This window comes from Kogia breviceps, chromosome 9, assembly GCF_026419965.1.
Source record: "Kogia breviceps isolate mKogBre1 chromosome 9, mKogBre1 haplotype 1, whole genome shotgun sequence".
Taxonomy (NCBI): domain Eukaryota; kingdom Metazoa; phylum Chordata; class Mammalia; order Artiodactyla; family Physeteridae; genus Kogia; species Kogia breviceps.
Genome location: NC_081318.1, coordinates 56,637,705 through 56,655,257, shown reverse-complemented (window position 1 = coordinate 56,655,257; position 17,553 = coordinate 56,637,705). Strand labels below are relative to the sequence as shown.

General features: G+C 33.7%; 1 protein-coding gene across 1 annotated transcript in view; it reads right to left on the bottom strand.

The window, feature by feature from the left end:
* The window catches only part of AKAP9 (A-kinase anchoring protein 9), a 156,680-nt gene that overhangs the window by 112,941 nt on the left and 26,186 nt on the right, over positions 1-17,553 (bottom strand). The window contains exons 3-9 of the mRNA XM_067042493.1: positions 17,443-17,487; positions 11,321-11,374; positions 10,783-10,953; positions 9,841-9,996; positions 8,999-9,196; positions 1,519-3,847; positions 1,403-1,452 (exon numbers count right to left, since the gene is read on the bottom strand). Coding sequence (XP_066898594.1) covers positions 1,403-1,452; positions 1,519-3,847; positions 8,999-9,196; positions 9,841-9,996; positions 10,783-10,953; positions 11,321-11,374; positions 17,443-17,487 — 3,003 coding nt within the window. The remainder of the gene's footprint in view (positions 1-1,402; positions 1,453-1,518; positions 3,848-8,998; positions 9,197-9,840; positions 9,997-10,782; positions 10,954-11,320; positions 11,375-17,442; positions 17,488-17,553) is intronic.

The window sequence follows — 17,553 nt, the reverse complement described above, 5'->3', positions numbered from 1 at the left end:
ATTTGACAGCTTCAAATTTAGGTCCTCCCCCAGTAATGCTTTTTTAAAAAAGTTAAATGATCTCTGGCATTTTTAGGAGTGATTACATTAAAACCAATTATGATTCTGAAAACTATTTCAGATATTTAACAAAGCATTAATAGTTATGCAGTTAGAACATCTTAACTCTACTTAGGTTACTAAAATGTAAAATATCCTTACATCTGATATAAGATCATAAATGTGAGTACATTTATTAGAAGTAAAAAGAAAAAACTTTCCAGTGGCTTCCTACTGTATACAGAATAAAATCTCAACTTCCTACGCAGTCTGTAAGGCTCTATAAGATCTGGTCTTTTGCTTCTTCAAACTGTTTTTCTTCCACTCTCCTTCTCTCAAACTCAACGAAATACGTCTTTATTCTGTTCCTCAAACTCATCTCTGTCATCACAATTGCTTTAATTTCCGTGTGGTAGGCTCCTCGCTGCCATTCAGATGGCAGCTCAGATGTTAATTCCTCCTAGACGCCTTTCCTGACCACCCTATTTAATGCTGCCACCACCAGTACCCACCATTCTCTATCACATTATGTTTTATTTTCTTTATAAAACATCACTTTTCTTAACTATTCTACTTGTTTCCTCATTTACTGCCTGCCTCCCTCACTAGAATACATGTTCTTTGAGAGCAGGAACCTTCTTTCTCTTGTTCACCACTATTCCTACCTGGCAAGAGACTCAATAAATACTTGTTATAGAAATGAAGAAACACATAAAGCTCTAGTTAGCACCATTATACAAGATGTCCAGTGGAATTTTCATGTCATTTCTATTTTCAGTACCCAGCAAATAAAAATCGTCAGGAGTGACCTAGTATTACTCATTATATGCATTGTTTAACTGTATTTAGAATTAATACATTTCCCCCACTCCCCTTCAGGTAAAACAAGACTGAGAAAACGCTAGGATTTAAACCAAGATTTTTTTCTCAGGGAAATATAGTTTCATAACTACTGAACAACTATATGGAGTACTAAAAAGTTTTTTGAGAGTTAATTTTCAGTTGTGGAACCTTGAAAACATCAATACAAAATTAGACTGAAACCAATCTTTGGAATTGCAACAAATATTACAAAATAACTTTTCTAAAGCTCAGACTCTTGTTATTTAAACTCCTGCCTTTTCAAAGAAAATGTGTTCTATGTTTTATTTCCTGAGCAGATTAACTAAAAGAGTGGCAACAACATTTAAGGCAACAATGTTTAAGAATAAAAAGATAAAAGAAATGATAAATGATAGGCTTAAGTGAGAATTACATCACAGGGTTTACTTTCATTCTCTTGTAAGGTTAATTTATGTTTTATGAAGATGAAAACTTTTAGTATGAAATGTACGCTGTAGCATATACATGTAAGTAAACATACCTGTTCTGATTTAAGTACACTGAGCTCCTGCTGAAGTTTATCATTTTCACCTGGCTCAGTTGTCCCAAGTGATGATTTAAGTACACTGAGCTCCTGCTGAAGTTTATCATTTTCACCTGGCTCAGTTGTCCCAAGTGATGATTCATTTGTCACTGATGGCAAGTGATCAAAAAACCATTCTTGCTTGTTTTCTTTTCCAAGAGTTATATTTTCAAAAGGAATTTTATTTAACTCCATTATTTTTGATTCTTCACCAAAATCTTTACTTATTTTAGGAACAGACCCTCCAGAATCCCTGCTTGTCAAAACTCCATCTTTTAAAGAGCTTAACTGGACAGCACATACATTTACATCTTCTGTCCTATTATGGTTAATTATGATTTCTAGCTCTCTACATCTCAATAAAACTTGCTCTTTTTCTTGCTTTAAAGATTTAACTTCTTCCCTTAGAAAACTAATCTCGCTATGTTTCTGTTTTAATTGTTCAGAAAGATCAGACAGTCTCTCTGACAGTTCTAATTTTTCTCGCTTGGTTACCTCAAGCTTTTCCATAAGTTCTGTTGTATCTTTCTCAACAACCTCACCAATTTCCAATGGTTCTGCTGTAAAAGTTTTGTCATCATCAAAGACTGAACTTTTTATTTTCACCATAGTTGGGTTTATTCTTTGCAAATGATGAAGCTCTTCACTAAGTGCTTTAAGCTTACTTTTATATTCAACTTCTTGTTTATTTTTACTGTCTTCTAAATCGGTTTTTACCTTGAGAAGGCAAGCATAATCCTCCTGTAACTCTTGATAATTAACTTCAAAATTTTTTTCAGCAAATGAGAAAGTGTTCCTTTGCTTTTCAATCTCTTCAGTTAGCTGAATACATTGTTTTTTGAGGTTCTCATTTTCCTCTGTAAGTATTTCTATTTCTTTTTGCCAGCTACAGTCTTTGGATCTGGACTTAATGGAGTCTATGAAAATTAATCTTTCTTCTTGGTTAACAGGAGTATATATTTTCAACATGTCTTCAAGGGCCTTCTTTTCATCTTTAAGAATGCTATTCTCTGCTTCAAGTTGTGCAACTTTTTCTTGAAGGTCATCCTCTTTTTCCTTCATTTGTTTCTCCAATAATTCAGTTTTAAGTTGTAATTCTTGAACTTCTTGTTCAAGTGTACCCTTTTCCTTTTCTTCTTGTCTGAGTATTTCAATTTCTTTTTGAAGTTCATTGATTTGAAGGGTCATTTCTTCTGATTTTGAATTCACAAGGGACTGCTGTAAATCTTTCAGCTTTGAAATTTCCAAAATTAACTGGTTCTGCTTAGTTATCAAATTGTCTTTTTCAAACTGCATGGTTTCTATTTTTTGACTCATTTCATTATGTAAGCCATCTATCTGCTGTTTATAGTGAATGCCTAAGGTATCTTTAAGCTTTTCAATATTTATTCGATGTTCAATTTCCAAATCTTCCTTCAGTTTGGAAAGTTCTTCTTCATGACTAAACAGGAGCTGTGTCCTCAGCCTCTCTAGCTCAGCTTCTTGTGATTCAGCCATTCTGTCTAATACAGCATTTTTTTCTCTTTCTAACATTTCAAGCTTTATCTTATAATGTGTAACTTCTGCTTCATGTTTTACTTCTAGTTCCTTCCTTGATTCAGATGCAGAGATAATCTCCGCTTTCAAATCTTTCACTGTACTAAGGGACTTGTGTGCTTCATTGAGTTTACTTTCTTGTTCAGCTATAGTCTGTCTAGCCCTCTGAATTTGGTCCCTTGAAAAGCTCAATTCTTCAAAAAGGTCTTCAAGCTGTCTCTGTAGAACAGACTTTTCTCCTGAAATTACTCCTAGTTCTTCCTTGAGTTTTTCCTTTTGAGAGTTAGTATCTTGCAATTTTATATTCAGTTCATTTATTGCCATATTCATTAACTTTATTTGATCTTCATTAACTGTAATATTTGGATATGATCTTAAAGCATTCTCCATTTCTCCCTTATGTCGTGTTTTAAGTTCATCTATCTGTGACATGTGTTGTTTTATTAATTCTTGTTTCATCTGTACTATCTGCTGCCCATACATCTCATCCAGCTCTGCCCGGAGTTGTTCTAATTTTCTTTGTGTTTCTTGTTCCATTCTTTGTAGAATATCACTTTCAAATTGACTGTCTTTATGATTTCTCTTCTGAAGTTCTTCAACTGTCCCCATTAATTGTTTTATTTCCTCAGAACACTGTCTCTCCTTTTGCTTGGAATTAGTCAGCTCTAATTTCATATTTTTTATCTCTTGGTTCTTTTGTACAACCTGTTCTTGTAATTCTTCCAGTAATTTATCAGCAGTTGTGACTTTATCCTTTAGCTCAAGAGTTTTTTTTTCTTCTTCTATTATTTTTGTATTTAGTTCTTCAATGACTGCTTCCTTTTCCTGTATTTCTTTATTTGAGCTTTCTACTTTTTTATCCTGTTCCTTTATAAAGAAAAAATGAAAATATAAAAATGGCATTTTTAGTTCCTGGTTACTTATACCCCCTTAAACCCCATTACCAAAAGACTGACAGAAGACTGCTTTTTACATTATCCTACAAAAAGTAGCTGCTGAGCCTGCCCCTTAATTTTTCTTACGTCAATAAGACACAGGACCTGTGTAGTCAACACTACCTATGAGCAGTGTTTGCCTTCTTGGTGGGAAGAAATTTTTCTTACATTGCTATGACTAAATTTTTTAGTTTAAAAATTCAGTGGGATTAAAATATGTCTAGGGCTTCCCTGGTGGCGCAGTGGTTGAGAATCCGCCTGCCGATGCAGGAGACACGGGTTCGTGCCCTGGTCCGGGAAGATCCCACATGCCGCGGAGCAACTAAGCCCGTGAGCCATGGCCGCTAGGCCTGCGCGTCCGGAGCCTGTGCTCCGCAACGGGAGAGGCCACAACAGTGAGAGGCCCGCGTACCGCAAAAAAAAAAAAAAAAAAAAAAAGTGTCTAAACCATTATACGTTCTTCTTTCTTATTAACTGATTAACATTCTATGTATTAAGTATTTGCAATACTTAGAGCACTACATACTCTTTACAGTTCCAGAAGATAGTCCTAAAAATAAATCAGAGTTCCTCCCATACAGTATTTTAGTGACGTGAAGGTTTGGTGGGCAAGTGTTATGAAAAGAGTAAAACAACAAACACAGGTTCCTGTAGGTCAGCCTTAACTTCACTCCTAGGGCTAAATGAATGAAAAGTTCAGGGATATGCCATGATTAAGTGGTTGAATCACAAGTGATATGCAAGACAATTATACCATTTATGACATATCAATTTGATTCTAGATTTTTAGTGTGAATAGAAATTTGAAAGCAGGACAGATTTTTTTTCCCCCAGTTCTGATTTGGGACTATATTTTGGAACTGTGAATAAGTCAAAAACCAGAACATATGCCGAGGTATGTCCCTATGTCCCTAATCATTTGCAGAAGTGTTAGAGCATAAGGGAGTCGAGTAGAAGCCCTGGAGACAAAGTTTTGTCTCTGTTACTTAGTTGCCTGAGTAGTTAAGGGCTGTAGTCCCAAGGACCAAAAAAAAAAGTAAAATCCACAGAATGGAAAAGAATATATGTAAAGTAATTAAAATCACCTTCAGGAGATAAAAGTCCAAGGCCAAGAGGACTTAAAGGCACCTCAAATGAACGTATTAACATACCTAAAAAAAAGAATGACAGGGCCTAGGAAAAAAGAAAGCCTCAGAGAGAAATACTGGCAGTTCCCATTTAGTACAGTTCAGAAAAGAGAATCAAGGTACCATGAGACTTTGAGAATTCTAATCCCTCTGGGAAAACCATACCAAATGTAGAAAGCAAGGTAGGGGTCTATTGTAAACAGAATTAAGAATTTCAGTCCAAAGGCATGACCATTCCTACTGTGAGACAGATATATGAGGTTATCACAGCCTAATGCCACTGAACATTTGATTCCTCTAACATCCCTTGATCTCATGCTCACTTGAGCAAAACCTATCAGCTTTCATCTTGGTATCACATATCCCATCAATGTCACCATAAGTTACTAGCAAGTACTAAGCCTTCAGAGTTTAATTTCTGGACTAAAATATGACATTTAAGTCAGTTTAATCTCTTTAAATCTTGGTGCTTTTGCCTGTAAAATAAAGATGATATTATTTTCTCTATCTCACAGAATATGCTTGAATCTAAAATAAAATAAATATATTAAGGTATTAATTCTCACTGTGCAACATACACACATAATATATTTATATACTAGAAAAAAATCTGTAAGGCATTTGGAGTCTCTAAGAAAGTAAAATCAGTTCATGGCCGTCAACTTCAGTTAAACTGTTATGCAATTAGTCTTGAAAATTTTAATGTTGTTATAAAATCTTTAATATTTATTTATATATCCTGGTTTTTCATGGGGGGATCTCTCATAAAATAAAAAGTATCGATTCAAAATTGTCCAACACCTGATATTATTGCAAACAACAATTCTTCATTCAATTATTAAATAGTACAAATTCATGGTTCACTTTTCTTAGTACCATTTATTCCAAAGTACATGGTTTTAAACCACTTACATGGTGCTGCAAAAAAAAAGTAGCTCTGCAGTTAAGGATACAATCCCTCTATTTTTTGGAAACAGACCTGAGAGAGTAAGGAATAATATAGTTCCTGCCTGTGACGACTGTACCATGGAAAGTTCAGAGGATTAGGACAGTAAGAATGAACCTGGAACAGTTAATGCAGGTTGCCTCAGAAATTAAGACAGTTCCAGCTATCGTCCTAATGCCCTAGTCCCTCAGCTGCTTTAATGAAACTACTACTCAGGGATTTATTCAAAGAGAAAAAAAGGAAAAAATATGTCTGTAATGAAAAAGGGACCGATAACAAAAATATTCTTGCTAATATTCAAATAAACAAAGGTTATTCCCCCTACGAAAATGAATTACTTGAATTTTAAATAATCTCAAATTATACTGCCTACTGAATACAATATAATAAGTATGATAAAACCCGACTGCCCAGGCTCTTCTAACCTAGGCCTAGACTGACTTTCTACTCTTACCTCCTGGAAAGACTCATTTCCAAGGACTATTATTTTCTAATTAAACTATTTTTTGATGCCTATATACACTTCTAACATGTTTCAGCCCGGGTCTTTATGCATACTCCACTGTCTCTAAAATGTCCTCCCCATCTCATCAGCTCAGATCCATAATTTATTCACTTATTTACCAAATAAGTATTGAGTAGCTGCTATGTGCCATATATTATACCAATTAGGGAGAAAACAAAGTACAATTAAAAGGGGATTGTTCCAATATACAGACTTATCTCAAATATCACCTTCCAGCTAGAGCCTACCCTGAATCACTTCCCTTATGAAGCCAGACCTACTAAGAATTTTCAAAACACTTTTTAACCATACTTAGCCTTGTTTTGTGGTGTCCTGCATACATGCCTACTAAACCATGAGTTCCAGTGAAGAAAAAAGCACATTTAAACATCACTATCTCTTGCCAAGAGCATGATGCAAAACAAGTGTTCTGTAAACATCTACAAAATGATTTTTAAATTACCTTGGTTGTAAAGCATGTCCATTTCATAATTTCAGTATCTTAATATTATACATTTCCTATTTTCCTTAGAGACAGTTTCTGGAATCATACTACCTAGATTTGAAATCTGGCTCTACCAATTTATTACCTGTATATCTGTGCAATTTACTTTATCTTGCTTTGCTAGAGACAGCCTCTGGAATCATACGACCTAGATTTGAAATCTGGCTCTACCAATTTATTACCTGTATATCTGGGCAATTTACTTCATCTTGCTTTGCCCTGATGTCCTCATCTGTAAAATGGGGGTGATAATGGTATCTCTACCTCATTAAGTTGGTGTGATGATTCAATGAGTTAGTATGTGTATGATGCTTTGAATACTGCCTGGTACCAAGTAAACAAAAATAAATGCTACCTAATACTTTTATTATTATTATCCAAACTATAGTCTTGTTTTGACAATTTCTCAACATCTTGCAGAAGAACCTCCTAAGTTTATAAAAAATACTGTATTGTACGTACAGTCTGCCCTCATTATTCAAAGATTTCATATCTGTGAATTTGCTTACTTGCTTAAATTTATATGTAACCCTGAAATCAATACTCACAGTCATTTGCAAAAGTGCACAGAGTGGTAAAACATTTGAGTTGCTGGGACTTTCCTGGTGGTACAGTGGTTAAGAATCCGCCTGCCAATGCAGGGGACATAGCTTCAAGCCCTGGTCCGGAAGATCCCACATGCTGCAGAACAACTAAGCCCGTGTGCCATAACTACTGAGCCTGCGCTCTAGAGCCTGCAAGCCACAACTACTGGAGCCCACGCACCTAGAACCCACAGCAAGAGAAGCCACCGCAATGAGAAGCCCGTACACCACAACAAAGAGTAGCCCCTGCTTGCCACAACTAGAGAAAGCCCATGCACAGCAACGAAGACCCAAAGCAGCCAAAAGCAAATTAATTTTAAAAATTGAGATTCATGGCACGCATGATTCCAACTGGCATCAAGCAAGGTGTTTAAACCCTCATATGGAGAGGACAAGGATGGAGACCATGAGAATGGAGATGGTAGGGGGTAGCAGAGCGTACTGCAAGAAATTCTGGCCCTGGGTCAGTCCAATAGGGTTGGAATCATGATTCTGGCAATTACTCGGGGGGAAGGCACCCTTAGGCAAATCAGTTAACACTTCTAACCATCATTTCTCTTTTGAAAATTAAACAAAATATAATCTACCAGGATGTTTTCTTAGGATTTAATATTATAATCTATATGATATGTACAACACTGTAAATCAAATATACTTCAATAAAATTAAAAAATAAAATATAGTGGAAAGAGCAAAAAAAAATCTATATGATATGTGTGTGTGCGTGTATGTATGTGTATATATATCCCCTGGGGGCACTGAATAAGTGTTCCAGGCAACTTTATAACACATAACTACCATGAATAAAGAGAATCTGTACTTTTTTCTAATTAAAATCCATGAAACTTCATTTTGCCATGAAAATATTTTCAGAATTTCATAACCATGGCTAAAATGAGTAGAAACATCTCTAGATGTAAAAGAAAAAAAGGATAGAAGTTCTGGTTATAAATGTAGATTCTCCGGAGAACTCAATTTAACACAGGCTGATCACTTTCAAAGAACTCAGTAATGAGTATTATCCTCCCCCTCCCAAATATTTATTTATTTATTTAGGCTGCGCCAAGTCTTAATTGCGGCACTCGAGATCTTTGTTGCGGCATGTTTAGCTGCGGCATGTGGGCTCTCAGTTGTGGCATGAATGTGGGACCTAGATCAAACGTGGGCTGCTGGCATTGGGAGCGTGGATTCTTACCCATTGGACCACCAGGGACGTCCCAATGAGTATAATCTTAAAACCTATTATTGGAAGACTCCCAATTGCTTTTGAAATAAATTATCTTACATGCTTAAAGAACTTTTCTTAATTATGAAACCTTCTGATTCATGTGTGTAACAAAATGATAAACACTAGGATAAAAAACTTTAAAGTTAATTGTAAAGCTGATGCACATTGGTTGACTTCCTTAAACATACCATTTCATATGCTCTAATTTTCTCTTGCAAGAAACTAATTTGCATTTTGAAGTCTTCTTTCTTTTTGTGATAATCTTCTAACAGATGGTCTTGTTCTTCCAGCTGTTGCTGATGAGTGAGGATCTGTTGTTTGGCTTGTAGTAAATCTGCAGCTGTGTTACTATGAGTGCTGTTTCTCAGAGTTTCACTAGCCTGTAACTTAAAAATAGAAAGAAACCCCAAAGTATTAAATTCTTAAGTGAGTACACTAAGGAACAGACATCCTTTGGGGGGTGTTACTCGGCTCACAGTTGCTCTCTGGGAACTGTACTGGATTCACAGGCCTGAGACCCCAGCAAACATGCTGCCATAGCTGATCAGATGAGTATGAGTACATTACCTAAGCTGATAAATTCCTCCCTTAGCTAAAAATTATTTTCTGTTACTCATCAACAGAAACCTTAATTAATACAATCAGATTCCTATGGCTCTAATTAAAGGTAAGTGGAATATATTCGGTCTAGTTACCGTTTCAGAACCTAACTAAAATAAAATCATACCTGGGTTGACAAAGGTTGGATGTAACTACAGGTTAATTTCTGCAAAACTTCACCTTATCAGACATATAAGATTTTAAAATACAGATGAGGAAGAAGTACAAAGAAAATAATAGCACAAAACCACTCAAGAAGTATGAATTAAATTCCTGGTTAACATAACAAGTATTTCCTAGTTTTTTCAAAATAATACATAATAAGCAAACGGCTTTTAAATAAATATTTATTTGTTCTGGAAAATATAAGAAAATGTTTAAAATTCATTCCTAAAAATTTAATAAATTTTGTTCTATTAGTAATACTTACATGCTGGAATTGAATCTGTAATTTTTGACTCTGTTCTGTCAACTCTAAAAATTCTCTCATTGTCTCATCCTTTTCTCTTCTTGCTTGTTGTAAATTAGCAGTGAGTTGGGTTATGATGCCATCCCTCTGTTTAATGGCAGCTTCAAATTCTTGCAACTAAAAAACATCAGTGAAAATTAAACGTGCTATATTTAATTTTTTTAACAAAATTATAATCAGTACAGCTAACGTCTTCAAAAATATGATATTCAAAATGCATTGGCAGAATTATCACAATCTGTAAGCATATTTGAATGCTATTATCTTGTGGAAATTAGTTTTACTTCCAAATCAACTTTTAAAAAACCATCTGAACTAGGGAACAAAGTACATTAGATTTGACTTATCCATATATCTACTTCTACAAGGACAAGTGTCTTTATATTTAGGGATGCTCCAATGTTTGTAGGCATTACCATCATAGGCATGTTTAAGCCTTACTTGTTTCTAAAGAAGATGAAACTGAAATATATTCTCTCATCCTTATCAATGTCTTATTTCACCTTGTTTTCATAACTGACTGCCACAAACAACAGACGTTATTTTAACCACAAGAAGTTACTTACAAAGATTGGCTGACATTTTTAATGAGTTTAAGTCAATATACTGACTGATGTGGTATGCAACATAATTTTCTCTCAGGCTGCTTACAAAAACATCTATCCCTACTGAAGTGATGTCAGTCTAGCTATCTCATAAAATTAAAAAAAAGATCTCATTATATTAGCCTTGTTAATGGACTAGTTTTAAGCGATGTTGTTTATGATATGTATAAGGACAAATATTATGAGGTGACTTTGTTACCATTTAAAAAACCCATCTTTAAAGAATGTACCTATACTATCATTCAAATTTCCTATTTTTGTTTTGTAACAAATCAAAAGCCACATAAGGTAAACAAACCTGCTTCAGTCCTTCAGTCCCACAGGTGGCCCTCATTTCTTCTAGTTCTCTGTTTAGCTCTTCAATCTCATGTTGTTTCCCAGCCAATTCATTTTCCATCATCTCTAAGTGGGTCTGATTGTACTGTGCTCCATGTTCAAAATAAGAATCATCAACACCAAATTCTTCTTCCTAAACCAATCCAGATTTTTAATAATTCAGTACTAGCAACATTCCCTCAGGAAAATGGATTCAAAATCTGAATCTTACAGCAAAGTCTAATTTAAAACATCACTCATCACCTGGGAGTGTACTGGCATGACAACCTACTTTGTTGCTAATGTGATATATATACCTCAAGAACAAAAACAAGATATCTGCTAATTCTGCTACAATTGAGTTTTATAACAAAAGGTGGATAATTTTGTTTTGTTACACATTAAAAGCATTTAGAAATCACACACTGAAAGAAGTACATAAAGGAAAAAGCTTTGTTAGTAACCAAATGGTTTTAAATAGAATAAAACATTAGTATAATGAGTAGTTTTAAATACTGTACCCTTAATAAATTTGTAGGCTTTCCTGTTCTCGCCACAAAACTGCAACCATTTACCTGTATAAAAACAATTTCCTGAAATATTATGGTTTTAGAATTTTATTTAAAGCTAACAATTATATTTGTGCTAACTGTATTCATGCTTTTCTTATGCCTACGGAAAATGCCTCATTGGCAAAAACAGACATAGTGATTAAATTTAAACATCTAAAAGACATTATGACCATTTCAAATGCCAAAGAATTCCTCATACTTTTGAGTGCTTACAATGCAAAAGACACTGTACTATACATTTTCATTTAAATGAATTAAAGTTCTGACTAAGTACAGTTTCTCTTTTATCTTCAGAAGAATAAGTATAAACCTCTAGTTACAAGATCCTCCTCTATAAAACACTGCCTTAAAATCATTTAAATAATTGTTTTTTGATTAAGTCCTATTCATTTTAAAGTAAAACTGTTTACTGATGTAAATCTATTGAAGGTTGGCAAGCAGGTGAAGAAGTAGGACATGTCAAGAGCTGAGGAAAACTCCCCCAAGAACTTTCCCCTGAGGGTACTATGATAGCCATGCCAACCCTGACAGATGTGGAGATTTTCCAGAATACAGATGTCTCTATCACAGACATTTTGTGGTAGGACACAGGAGGTTGGCAGAATATGTCTCTGGGGTTGACCTGGTGGGAGATTAACTTCAGATCAATTAATCTACTCAATAATACCTTCCTTCCCCCTAACAGCAAACAAGTGAACTTCATTCCTGATTATGTTTAATTTCTCACAATTCTATGTTAACAGAATCCAAGATAATGAAGTTTTTACTGTTGAAATACATAGAACAGAATATCTTAGGATTAGGTTGATATGGATCACAACACTTAAAAAAGTGAAGATCCTAATTAAGAGTTCTTTCCAGAGTTTGATTCCTTTTTTTTTCCCAAGGATAATTTCAAAAAACAAAGCTTAAAGTTAAAAAAAAAATGTCACCTTTACGGCAACACATTATTAGAATTTGTGAAAACTATCAGAACACAGCAATACTAACTCTATTAAGATTATTAATAAAGTCACTTGCAATAACTTTCAAATTAAATTCTAAATTTCAATTAGCTTTTCTTGATTTTGAAATGAAGCACTTTGATAAACATCTACTAAACTTTTCCTTTAGGGTAAAAGTATAATGAAATGGATTTTACGAATATTTTCAAATATCATATTAAGCAAAGGATATTCCTTTAAGTGGTGATATCACTTACATAAATTAGTTATCTGTTTATAATAATTGAATCTAACACATTAAATAGCCAACATTCAGCTTAACTTTTCTCTAAGTTCAGCACATTTTACACTTGAGTAAGTCATATGTATTGGCTTCTTAAAATACATGACTGTTTTCAAAACTTAATTATAATAATTAAAATCTTGTCAATATTAATAGTTCTTAAAAATTTAATATCATGTAAATAGGTAATAAGAGATTATACACCAGAACTGAACTATATTTCAAAGTTAGAAAAGAAACACTCAAAAGAATATTAGGATCATTAATAGTTAGCAATAAATGATTATATTTTTTAATCTAGATAATTACTTCACTGATACCTAACAGGTAGAGCATTTATCTCATCTTCTTACGCTAGTGTTTTAACACAATACCTGGTAAACCATAATATGAAGGCATATTAATAGCTTGAAACATTTAGATTAGATGAACAGACTCCTCCAACTGAAGAAACCTTAACTTTTCTTAATGTCGTTCTTTACTGTGGCATTTTTCAAAGTTATTTAACCTTTAGGCTACACTAATATAGTCTTTTTGAATTCATAACTTACTCAATCTGTGTAGACAACTTGAAGATTTGGGAAAGTACAAATAAGGTACATTCTAAATTTTAAAATGTTCTGTAGAGTAAGTATCATCTCCTAAAAATACTGCTATTCAGAAAGAATCAGAGGAAAGATGACTCTCATTTTATAATCATAAAATGTTCTTCACACAAAAAATTTTCCTTTCAGTGGACATCAGTTTAAAAACACAGAAGAACAACTCACTATTTATGATTAACATCTTATCCTTATTATACTTAATTTGGAAGTATGTACAAAAATATTAATAATGGGCTTCCTTGGTGGCGCAGTGGTTGAGAGCCCGCCTGCCAATGTAGGGGACATGGGTTCGTGCCCCGGTCCAGGAAGATCTCATATGTCGCCAGGTGGCTAGGCCCGTGAGCCATGGTCACTGAGCCTGCGTGTCTGGAGCCTGTGCTCCGCAACGGGAGAGGCCACAACCATGAGAGACCCGCGTACCGCCAAAAAAAAAAAAAAAAAATTAATAATGGATGTTTTAATAAAAAATAAGAAGAATCTAATAATTCATAAAGTTCATAAAAATTATAGGAGTTCAGTGTGCCTAGCTGACTCCTGGAATTAGAACCAAGAAACTAATGAGGTTAAGATCATTCATTCAAAGTCAAAGTTAAGTATCAAGCACCATGTTGTACACCTTCAATACATAAGCTGAGACAGGAAGGGAGAAAATGAAAATAAGGTGAAGTTTAAAAAAAGAAAGAAAGAAACCCAAGTCAAAGTTGAAAAGCTAAGTTTATGTTACTTAACGGCTGGCTATAGGCTATGTCTCCAACTCCAGCCAGTCACTCCATAAATGTCATGAGTCCTCTTAAGTGACTTGGTTAAGAAGTTCTGAATAATCAGTTTAAGTCCATAAAAAGACTGTATGCCCTACTATCATTTCATCTTTCTAAAGCAAAGCATATTTATTTACTTGTCTTATCCCTGTATGTTGCTTGTAGCATTTCCAACTTTCCCCAAATAACCCTGCTCTAAGGGTATCGATAAAAATATTTTATGTAAATATGGTATTGTAGATATGAAATGCCCCTTCACCAAGAACTGAAAAGATTATGTATAATTTAAATTAACTCGTAAGAAGGGTATTTTTTATTTAGTCTGATTTCTCTAGTATACATAATTGGATATATTTTTATATAGAACAGATCTTAGGGAGATCACAGGATAAAATTATCTGACTAATCCTTTCTAGACCTGAATCCATTTTTTAATCCAAGGGGTATACTAGCCACAGAAGTCAAGAACATTAAGCACATACCATATCTATCAAAATAAAATTTCTAAACTAATTGCTAATTAAACACAGAATCAGAATCTGAAATCCTTCTGAGAATAAATTGTTAAAAGAATTCTCATCACTCATTTGTTTCATATAAACTTAGTGTGAAGAAAAGCATACATCTAGTGAAGCACAGTAAAAAAACCCACTAGCTTTGCTGATTGTTTTTTATATATCAAACATCATACTAAAATTACCAAATAACCCTCAAAACTACCCTGTGATATAGATATTATTTCCCCCATTTTACAGGTAAGGAAACTGCATTTCAGAGTTTAAGTGATGTGTCCAAATTCATCCTGCTCAGAGGTGAATAAGCTGAAATTTGAAAACAGGACTTTCTGGCTCCAAAGCCCCTTCTCTTTTACATCACCTTATTTCCCTATGTACCAGAAAAATGACAGTGATATTTAGACAAAATACAAGATAATTATGTATCTTATGATTAAAACCATGTAATTTTGAAATTTTATGAATATTCAAATGCAGACCAGAGCAGCCAAGACTGTTATACTTCACAAATCTGTTATTTGTAGTGAAGTTATATGTGTTGCCTAGAAAGGAATTTCATTTTAGAGGTCCCTTAAGAGTTCTAATATGAAGAGTATTACAGTGTGAGATTTACTCCTTGTTTTATTTTTTATTTTTATTGAAATATAGTTGATTTACCATGTTGTGTATTCTTTGGTTTATAAATTTGACCTACTGAAGATTTTTCTGCCTCCTAAGATTGTGAATATGGCTTAGAAGTCCCCTGAAATTCTAGCTCTGTCAAACCAGTCCAATGTCATTAAATCAAGTAGCTAAAGACCCAAAACTAGTCCAGAGTATCATGGATTGAAGCAGTACCCATTTTAGCAATCTCGATGAGACATCATCAAATATTTCACAGACTATCAATTTTATACTATTTTCTATACACATAGTAAAATATGTAAATTTCTCAAAGTATAATCCATTATGAATCTAGGCCCAAAATGGATAATATTAGAAGGATTATGATTCAAATCTGGTCAAATCTGTCAAAGATTATTTCATAATTATCTTTCAGCGTAACCTTCTAAATCACTAATTTTTTCAACTTATAAATCAGCTAATCAATTGAGTTTTTGTGACCAGTGTTAGAAAGAAAAAGTATTAGAGGACTGGTCACATAGTAAAGTATCTTTTCCTGAAAGTTTGGTTTAAAAAAATATATATGTATGAATATGTATATATTACTCATGTGCACAATTATTCATGTATACAACTATACACATATATGTAATACATACATAAATATATAAAATTACATACACACATATATGTAAAATATATTTCTTGTTGAATCATGGACAAGATGTTTTGTTTTTTTTTTAATTTGTATTACTCTTTTTTAAAAAAACTAAATTTATTTATTTATTTATTTTTGGCCACATTGGGTCTTCACTGTTGTGCACAGGTTTTCTCTAGTTGCAGCACATGGGCTTCTCAGTGCTGTGGCTTGTATTTGTGGCACAGTATGGGCTCTTGGCACACAGGTTTTAGTAGTTGTGGCATGCGGGCTCAGTAGTTGTGACTCGCAGGCTCTAGAGCACAGGCTCAGTATTGTGGCGCATGGGCTTAGTTGCTCCATGACACGTGGGATCTTCCCAGACCTGGGCTTGAACCCGTGTGCGTTGTCAGGACAGCTTCTTAACCACCGAACCACCAGAGAAGCCCTGGACAACATGCTTTAACTTTTATCTGTAGGACTTATATTTAAAATTATTTGCACCTCATTTTGAAACACATCATACTTACTAGGTATCACAATAAAAATTTAAAATATAAATTTTAACCAAATTTCACAGGCATGTATTAGATGGTCTGATCTGTGGCCACTTGGATTATAAAAAAAATTCACTTCAGTATACAGAAAAAAAAATGCATTTGTGGAATCCTGGGCTGACCAAAAGTCACCAGTAGTTCAAGTGCCAAACCATCTTAAACTTCAATCAAGAAAGACAAGCTCTAAGAATTAAGGTATTATGGAAGAGAAAAGCAATGTTTTCATATCTAAGCCCCAAATTTAAAGTCACAAGGGAAGATTCTCTGAATTGCAAGCTGTAATTTTAAACTGAGATACTTCCCGTAAAGGCAAATTTATGTAGCCTAAACTGGGCACTAATTTATTTATTTAACATTGGTTAACTATTTCCCTGACCAGATCACTAATAAGTATATTCCCAGCTTTTTAAACACATTCAACTTTTGAAGTGTAAAAGTTTTCACTCCCATTAGCAATCCCAAACAGTAATAAGTTCATTTAAGTACATGAAGGTTTTTTTTCCTTTCCTATTAGACACCTACAATAAATCAAAACTTATAGAATACACTGAGTTGTTGAACCATTCAAAGCAAGAAAGTTTTCCATGTCCTCAAATACTGGACCAAAAAAAATGACAATCATATCTAAAAGAATAAGAAAAAGATAAAATGACATACATTTATTAACGCATAAAGAAGGTATTTCCTAAAGTGTCCAATGCCCATGTTAGCTTTTATCACCTAAATTAAAAATCACTACTGCAATATTAATTTCAATAAATGAATTTATATAATTAACTAGAATTCAAGCAGCTGTAAAAAGCATTACGCAAAATAAAATACCCTATAATATGAAATGTTTACTGTGTTAAATATGGATACCTTATATCATGTATCCTAGAAACCCAATTTCAAACATTTTCCTAGAAACTAAAACAAGGCCTCAATCTAATTAAGGACCAACTTATTCAAACAAATTTAAGACTTTAGTTAATAATCTGAAAAAAAGATGTCAGAAAAATACAAACTTCAGGTTTTCTAGGTCATTTACATTACATTATACTGTGCTATAGTCTTTTATTATATTTATAAAAACATAAAGCATGTGAGTTGCAAGTAATAAAGTACTAATAATCAACTATAATTTCAAAAAAATATGAAATGTCAATCACAGTGTTACTTATCCTTACCTCTGAACTATAATCATCTGCCGTGGTTGAAATTTCACTTTCCGGCTAAAACAGAAAGTAAAAACGGATTATAGTAAAGCCTTTCTACTGCATCCCCTCTCCAAATATTGT